Source organism: Gavialis gangeticus, unplaced genomic scaffold, assembly GCF_001723915.1.
Source record: "Gavialis gangeticus isolate Ggan-Ray unplaced genomic scaffold, GavGan_comp1, whole genome shotgun sequence".
Taxonomy (NCBI): Eukaryota; Metazoa; Chordata; order Crocodylia; family Gavialidae; genus Gavialis; species Gavialis gangeticus.
This window is the reverse complement of record NW_017728993.1, coordinates 62468855-62478303: the sequence shown is the minus strand read 5'-3', so window position 1 is coordinate 62478303 and position 9449 is coordinate 62468855. Positions and strand designations below refer to the sequence as shown.

General features: G+C 43.6%; 1 protein-coding gene across 1 annotated transcript in view; it reads right to left on the bottom strand.

The window, feature by feature from the left end:
• The window catches only part of RFWD2 (ring finger and WD repeat domain 2), a 288015-nt gene that overhangs the window by 268169 nt on the left and 10397 nt on the right, over positions 1 to 9449 (bottom strand). The window contains exon 3 of the mRNA XM_019528351.1: positions 9316 to 9443. Within this exon, the coding sequence (XP_019383896.1) occupies positions 9316 to 9443 (128 nt within the window). The remainder of the gene's footprint in view (positions 1 to 9315; positions 9444 to 9449) is intronic.

Here is a 9449-nt window from a genome sequence, read left to right as displayed (position 1 = left end):
TTGCAATGTTTATAAATTGATACCCTGTTTTACAACGCTGGATCCAACACCACGCCAGAAAACAAGTTCGCTGCCTCACCCATCTCCCTGGCAAACATCTGTCCAAACTTCCTTGGACACTTTCTTTAAGAAAACAGACAAGACTCCCAAAAAACCTGCAGCCAAGGCTTCTGAGAAAACTCCAACCAAGAACCCTTCAAAAAGTCCAAAATCACCTCAAAGAAGTCCTTCCAAATCAATATGATTGCTATTTACAATATAAATGCATTAATATAGCTATATTACTCACCTATAATTGACCGAGTTCTGAGTTATTTTTGGTGAAAATAGGGTATCGGACCTTGGTTCAGGAACCAATCCTCCATTTATAACATTGTGTCCTACGGGAAAATCAGTTTTGGGTTACAACATTTCAACTTAAGACGCAGTTTTCAGGAACCAATTGTGTCCTAAGTCCAAGGACTGCCTGTGGAAACAGCATCTCACTTATCTGCACTCAAAAGAGGGCAGGCATCACAGCAGAAGATAAATGAAATATGGAATAAAAATCAACGTTATGCCTACATATTCTGCTTCGAATTCATACAGTGAACATTATTTGAGGGCCATGACATTTTAAAATATAATGTCATGCATATTGTTTTTCCATTTTGATTAGTATTCAACTTCAATTTGAAACCATCATCTCCCAGCTAAGTCATTTAAGTTCCGGGCATTTTTATACTAGAATGAAACCAACAAGTACAGTTTAGGAGGAAAAGGGGGAAATATTCTTAACTGCAAATTAAATAATCCTTACAAATAATATTAAATCAAAACGTTGTGGCAATTTGAGGATCCCAGATCGGTTGCTACACATTGATTAAAAACTGGCTTCCACTTCTCCACTTTCTTCCTATTGCCACATGGCTTAAAACAATATCAAGAAACTGTCACCAAAATGTCCAAAAGGGACACTCCAAAAAACATATTTATAAGCCATTTCTTCCACAAGACTAAACAGCTTATTTCAAACATTCTCCTGGTTAATAGAGTTTAGGATGCACAGTATGTCATCTGGGACACAATGCTCTTTGGTCTGTATCATGACACTGCAGAGTTGATCCAACTCAGGTAGAGTTTCTTCTAACATGCTGACTAGCCAGACCGCATTGATCTTACAGTCATTTTTCTTCATACTGGTGCGATTGGGAAGTGGCAGAGCCAAAACAGTTAAGAAAAAAAAAAAAAAAAACCAACCAGTCAGACCCTGCAAACACATGCATTAAATGTCAGGGTCATCCTTAATGAAGCCTGAAGTTTCCATTACAAAGAAGAGTGATTCCCAGCAGGATTTACTGTTTTACAAGTTCTAACAAAATTAATGCCTTCTCATACTTATCACAATCACTACAGGCTATAAGTGGTTAGGCACCCGCTTGTTTTTAAAGCCAAGTCCTGACTGGTACCGAATTATTCCGCCAACTGGCCTTATAAGCAGAAGCTGGCCTTCCCAACTTACTGACTTCAATGGGGCCAAAAGCATCACAGAGGCAAGGGGACAAAAAGCTTAAAAACTTCCATGCCCACAGAATCATTCATTTTATACAATATCCAAGACCATATATAAATTATAAAAAGTAGGTTTGGAAAGAGCTGCTCCCTGAAGTGTCAAGTTACCCAGGTGTTCAACTGCATAAGCAATAAGAGTTACTTGACATAGCGCTTAGGGAAATGTGTTATCCCAAGAGATTCCTAGCAACAAAAATGGTCTATTTTCAACTAGTTATAAAATTATTATAAAAGTACTCTGACAGACATCTTGTAAATATCCAAGAGATTTACAGGCCAAAAAAATAAGACAATCATGTATAGAGAGGAACAAACAGCTAGAGAGAATCTAAACTGGGAGGAAAATGCTCTGTTACATCAAATTTTGCTCGGGGGCAGGGCAAGCAACCATCCAGGGTGGGAAGTGAAGTCTGATCAACAAAAGTGACAAATTTCATATAGAACTGTTACACAAAGCCTACACAATTCTGAAACAGGCAGTCTTAACATTGAGATGTGCAAAATTATGGTCAGGTGCTTCCTTGGGGAGAAGGGATGAGGGAGATCGCAGAAGAGAGATAAAGGACAGTTGCAAGACAGGTAGTTGAGAAATCTTCTGGCTTGCCTGCATGGGGAAGCTATTATTCTACCATAGTTATGTTTTGTGTAGACAAGACCTCATTCCCTAACTTCTTGCCTTAAACACTGATCAAAGAATCATAGAAAAATAGGGTTAAAAGAGATCTCAGCAAATCATTTAATTCAACCCTCTGCTCAAGGATCACCCCTAACCAAACCCATTCATTCAAGTGTTTCAACTCACAAAAGAGGATTTAACTTGAAAAAGCAACTCCACATTGGCTGCAGATTTAGTATTACAAAAAGGATGTCTGTCTGACAAAAGAAGTCTTTTGGACTATTAAAGAGGCCTTTAATGAACATTCTACTCCTTTCTGGCTAAGATTTTTCAAAGCAAATTTCCCTTGTGCACTCATTCCAGTGGAACATGCATCTTAAAATTTTCAAAGTTGTCTAAGGTCTCTGCCACAAATTACTACAATTTTCAGAGTTGTCTAAGGCCTCTGCCATATATTACACAATTAACTGGTTAATCACGCAATGAATTTAGACTGACCATATGTGCAAAATAAGACCAGCCACAGATGCAAAGTAATTATCACACAATTAACTTATTAATCACACAAGAAATTTAGACTAGCCAAAAATGCAAAGTAATTATCAAAAGATAAAAATAACAGTCCAGCTATAAAGAGCCAACCAGCTATAAAGTCAGTGCTTGAAAATACGGAACAACTCTTTAGCTGGTTTCTATCCAGTTTTAATTTGAATGTGTAGTAAGGCCCCAAAGGTGCCTGTAGACATGTGGGATGTCTGCTCCAATAAGCTCTAATAATGCAATTACAGTGCATTGGAGCAAACTCTATTAAATCAATTAATTAGCACATTCCAGCAGCCTCAGCACCTCGTGTATTCAGCCTCCCCGTGTTTCAAAACTGCAGCAAAGGTGGTTTAACTAAAGCTCATTCAACGAGCTTTCATTAAAGATCGCCCACCACCATTTTGAAGCACAGGATGCTGAACACATGAGATCCTGCAGGTGCTGTAATTAGAATGGGTCTTGAGAACAGCTCTAATTAAAGCCATGCCCCCACCACCACTGGACGACATGTAAAGATGCCCTAAGATACAATGTAAAACACTGTAAGATTAGTTCTATTTATCACAGTGATACTCAAACAACTTATGAATTGTTTGTGTTCTGCATGAACAGGTGCAAAATCCATTCTTCTGCTGATTCTCCTATATGACAGTAAAATCGTCTCCAAAAATTCTCTTTTCTTGCCCTACTATTCTTTTCTGACTCATTCTAAGAGCAGTGTGTTTCCTTAAAAAAAACAGTACAGGCAATTGCCTTTACAGGAAAGACATGCAACATGCTGGAGCCTTAAACTGTAGCCTAGACATAGCTGGATTCAGGTACACTGATAATCTCAACTATGCCAGACAGAAGTTCCAGTGCAGAAACAGATTATGGGACTTGAGCAACCTGTATGTGTCAGTAGATGGGCTGTTGTGTTTTATACCACAAAAGTTCAAGTCGCAGATGGATTAATTCCAACAAATAAAACACCAGGCAAACTGAGCTTCAAGGTCACAAATGCATGAATTACTATCTGTATCTAATGTATCTTTAACACACATTAACACCTCTAGGTAGAGCTTACATTTTCATATCCCTTTAAGAAATCCAGCATTCTGCAGTCCTGACTTTCCAATTGGAGGAAGACTAAGCTCAGAAAAAAGAGCTTCCAAAATTTCTGTTTGTAAACAGAAGACAGAGAATCTGCCAACAGCAGTAATGCCTTGCTGTCTGCCTTCTAAAAAAGCACTACTATTAAACATGAGTCTCAAAAAAGGGCAACACCCTATGCCCAAGAAGAGGAAGAGATTCTGTCCAGGAAGCAAACACAAGTGCTACCTGACTTGAGCATTTGTCCAACTTCCTGTTGCAGAGGGCTGTTGTAGAGCCTCGAGAGCAGCAGTGAAGAACACTGTAGGATCAGGAAAGAGCCTCTGATGAGAACCTTCCTTTTCTGAGAGAAGAGAGAGATTCCTCCTCACAGATAAGCTAGTATCCTGCACACAAATGTCTCAACTTTGGAAAGTACTCTAGATTGCATACATTTGAGAGTTCTTGGGTGCCAGACCACCAATGCAGGCCAAAATTTTTGCACTGAAGCACAACTTTTCTGCTGCTATGCAAGCATTTTCCAAGTGATGCACAGAAGCTACGGGCATACACACCACTTAAACGCATTACCAGATTTAAACACTATTTCTTCATCCACACTGGTATACCTCACTCATCCAAACTTATGTGATTTCCTAGCCTCCACCTGGCATATGTGGAACTTGTCAGAGTCCCTAGCAACATTTCATAGTCCAAGGGTCAAGGAACACCAAACACTTTCTGCAGCAGAACAGACAGTGTTCTGGAAGATTTAATTTAGGTAGGACGTTTTCATTTCTCAGATTAAGTGTGTAATGCAACCAAATTGAAAGCTAGGGCTCTGACACCCACATACATATCTTTTCAGACCAGGTATGAAACTCCAAAAGTCTGCCAATTTAGTGGTCCCATGCAAAACAGAGGTCAGTTAGTAACAAAACCAAGGTAACATTGAGGCTGCAATTATTTAAATCAAATAAAATAAAAATAACCATTGTATGTTACAGCAAGCAAGAATAAGCCTAGAAACCTAGACAAGTTAAAGTAATAATAGCCTGCCCATTGAGCTGCTGACCAGCCTTTAAAAATCCCCAATATGGTTTCTTTATAAATACCACAGAATAGCAAAAGAAAGTTTTTTTGCACAGATTGCTGAATTTTTCCTTTCACTCTGCTCAGCCTGCGGCCTTCCTCACTGCATTCCTCAAACAGAGAATGTGGCTAATTATGTGTGTTCTAGAAGTGAACATGAGACTCAACCAAGAAAAATGTAAACTAAAGTTGGTTTAAAATCTTTTGAAAAAGACATTTAAAATGTTTAGCTAAACCATTTAAGAAATGCACATTACAAGCCATCAACCACATGAATTTACTGTTGTATCCTTGACATTCCTCTCCTCTAATCTCTTCTCTCCTTCTTCATTTAGCTTTGTATGATATACAACCTGATGTATGGTTAGGCTGCAGTAATTCAGAAGAGGACCCGGAGGTTATAGTAGACTGAAAGCTGAATAAGTCGACAGCATAACATCATAGCAAAAATCCCAAACATTAACAGCAATATCAACATGAGGCCCTCCATTATTCCCAAGTGACATCCATCACTGTGCAATTTGCACAATGCAAATTGTTGGTGCCCCTCACTCCTGACTCGCAATCCCCCCTGCCCTGCTGGTGTCCCTCACTCCCGACCTGCAGCCCCCTACCCTACCCTCAGCCCTACCAGGGGGGCCCCCAGCTGCCCCCGTCCTGCCTGGGCTGGAGCATGGCAGCTGTGACAGCTCATACAGGCAGTGGCAGAGCAGATCCAGCCCTGGCGCACACTGTAGGGAGGAAGAGGAGAGGCCTGTGGTAACCGCCCCCCCCCGCCGCCACTCTGGGCTGGGGCTCCCACGCCACACCAGGTGGCCTGGTCACAGCTCACCCCCTTCCCCCTGCCTGGCAGCATATCCTGGCCACCCTGCCCCTGCGAGCATGGGCACCAGACCCAGCACCACCAGCTCAGCCACACAGCTCCCTACCACCCCTGAAGGGCCTCCCCACCCTCTTTGCCCTCTGGAGCGGCAGGCACCTGTCCCCCACCCCTCCTTGTCCTGCCACAGCCCCAGCCTGCCAGACAGTCCCCAAGCCCTGGCCCTCCAACCCCCACTTCCTATAGACTTACCTGCATCCAGCTGCCAGGGCTGCTCCCACCACCTTGCCTGTCTGTATGCCAGCCACATGTTCATGTGCATGCTGATGCCCTTGCCACCCCCTACATCCAACTGCCCCAAGCATCTCCTTAGGGGCTCAAAAGCTGCCAGCCTGCAAGGGGAAACCTGCACTTCGCTGCATTATTCTGTGACTGTTTGTGACCGTTTCAAATATTCTTATGACACCCTTTAGGGCCACAACCCACAAATATAGAAACACTAAACCCAATGACCTCTTAAGGTCTTTCAGCCCCACTTTTCTACACTCAAGAAAGGTAGCAATGTCCCCTTCCCAACTATCTATCCCACAGCTGGACCTTCTAGCTAACTCCCCTCACAAAGATGCACCCCAACAGTATCATCTTCCATCAAACCACCACTCTCCTCACCAGAAGCTATCTTCCAACTGACCAAATCTCCTTAAGTCTCATGGTATCTTTTAGTACTTACAAAGGGTAGGGAGGCAATACACCTGGATTCTAGTCTAGTCCTAACTCTGCCCTACCATACTTGACAAAGAACTCCAACTCTTTAGCTGCTTCTCTTTAATTACAAGCTCACCTACTCACTAGCTTTAGTTTTTCATTCATACAATGGAGAAACAGAAAGAAAAAACAAACAAACACAATCACACTTCCTTTTTCAGACTTTTTGCCAGTCTTTTCTATGAAGATAGCAAAAAAGCACCTGCTCCAAGAAGCTTACAATGTGTATCTAGTGCCTATCCAATGAAGTCCGAAGACTTATATTACAGTAACTTCAAAGGATCCTAATAAATTACTAGAACTAACCATATAACCTACAACTCAAAAGCCAGTACCTAAGCAAGACAGTCCTGTAAGAAATCTTCTCAAAAAACCTAACACACCACCAGTCATAGCATTCAGTGAAGAACCCAAGCTTCAATTAATATAGCATCAATATCCCCACAATCAGTACTACACAAGACCCCTTCTTTTGCAGCTACATTTTATTGTTAGATCTTAACAAAAGGTCTGGCACTTCAAGCATCAACCTCTTTTAAAAGTAGCAGCCCCTAAACTAGCCATCATGAGGCCCTGGCTCAGGAAACAGCTTGTGATATTAAACAACAAGAAGTTAACTCACTATTTGGGGAAACATTAAAAAGACAGCATCAAACATCTAAACAACTCCAAGTACATGGTCAGCTTATCACTGTTCACATTTCCTACTTATCTTTCAGTAGCTGGTTTGACACAAGTGAAATTATCCTTTATGGTTAATCATTTCTTTCCAACACTGGGCAGGAATCCATGCCCATTCTGTTAGATCCATCAGCCACCTTCAACACCAGTAACTCAACTTCAGAGTCCCACAGGAAACCCCTTCAAGAGTTCATCATCTCTTAGGACCACTCAGAAAGAAGGTTAAAAGGCTTTACTCTTTCTCCATAAAGGCCTTCTCATATATGCAGTCCTGTTCAATATTTAAAAAGATTTGGAAAGCTAGGCATATAAGTTTGCAACGTTAGTGTTAAACAGCTAATGATCTTGAGTATTTTGTTAAGTGCAAATGCTACAGTCTCAGAGTTGTCTCTCCATGTTGTCATTGAGGGGGATACTTGCGAGTGATATGACTTTAACTCGAGTCAAACGTAGATAAGATGAAAGCTACTGATGGGTAGGGTGAAGAATATAGGGAACAGACAACAGCTGCAAAAGCACTGGCTGGTAGATGTGTAAAACTGAACTTTAACAATGCTTTACATTTTCTAGTTGTCAGAAACCCTTAGGAAGCAGCTACCCAATCTAATTTCGCCATCTAAAGCTGCTATAAACATTCTTCCCACATGTGGATCTCACCATAGTGATCTCTGCTGTTTTAATTTCAGGCTGGTTTATTGAAGCACGTTATACTTGAGGATACCCCTGAAGCCACTTTAAAAAGTTTTTGCTGCATGGAATACAACAGTTGGTCGCAACTGGGACAAGACACTGAGAATACCTACTTGATGCAAGGCAGTGCTGTGCAGATGTGACCTAGCAGAGATACTGTATCAGACTGGGTACAGCATCATGTAAACAAGGTGACACTGCTTCTGGTTCCAGAATTAGCATGTGTACAATGCTGCCACATGTTGTATAGATGCCTTTGCTATTAGTATTTACAGCCAACTCTGTGTTCTATACTGGCTATCCCCTTACTCTTAACCAAAAGATTGGACTGGAGCCAATCTAAAAATGCCCCACAGCTCTGCTATTTTAGGGCCCATATATACAATATTAGCCAGTTAAGATGGCTACAAACACCAGGGACAGCCATTTAAAACTAAACAAATGGCATTAACCATTTGCCAAATCCCATTAGTGTCAATACTAAAGACACTACTTTAACATGCCAACAAATTCAGGTAAGAACAGCTCTTTGAACCTCTTCAAGACCCCTTCCTTACCTTAACCCCTTAGGCCTGAAACTGGCAGGACCTAGTCAGGCTCACAACTGCTGGAAGTGCCCAGCTGACAGCCACTGGCATGGGCTGGTAGCATTAACTTAGTGCAGGGGTTGTCAACTGGGGATACTTGAGAAGACCCTAAAGGGTATGGGCAGGCAGGCAGGGATGAAGCACCGCCACGCTCACTGCCACTGTCTGCCCAACTGGATGCAGGGGGTGGGGAAAGCTTGTGGCAGGTGCTGCCGCTCTGCGTTCAGCCGCACACCCGCCCCCCAGCTCTGCATCCGGCTGCCAGGGGTACGCTGATCCAAAGAGGTTGAAAACCCCTGACCTAGTGGTTCTCAACCTTTTTAGACTCCAGGCACCCATGGACAGACTCCAGGCCCCCCTTGGAAAACACCACTTCTTCGTTTTTGCTCTTTTTTTTCCTACCACAGAAAAGCAACAGAGTAGCTTTCCCGCTGCAAAGCCCTCAGAAAGAGAACAACTCTTGGCTTCCCATGTGAAACCTCACGATTCACACCAGCGTGTCCCACAGGGCACCCTACAAAGGGGTCTTGGTTTAGAATCGCCCAACAATTTCCTTGCTGCCGCGCACGCTCGCTACACGCTGTCCCACAGCGATGGAGAGTGTGAGCTGGCTGCACTTCACCAACACACCCACCCGGCAGAGAGCAAAGCACTCAGGTTGGCACCAAAGAAGCCAGCAGGGCCCCAGCGAGGGTCAGTGGCTCCGGACCACTATCTCGGGACCCCACGGCGATAACTGCCATCCCCGAAAGGCACCGGGGCCGGGCCCCAAAAGGTGCAGGCCTGACACGGGCCGGGCCCCGCGGCGCTGCCTCGAAGTGACTCGACGACAGCACAAGGGGGCCGAGCCGGTCGGGGCCGCGTCTTCGGTGCCTCCCGCGGAGCCCAGCCGCACTCACCACACGAAGTCGTTGCTCTTGTCCTCGTAGGAGTTGAGGAGCCCGTTGCAGAGCGGAGTCAGCAGGGGCCTCTTCCTGCTGCCGCCGCCGCCGCCGCCCGAGGAGGAGCCGGCGGCGCCGCCGCCAGGCCGGGC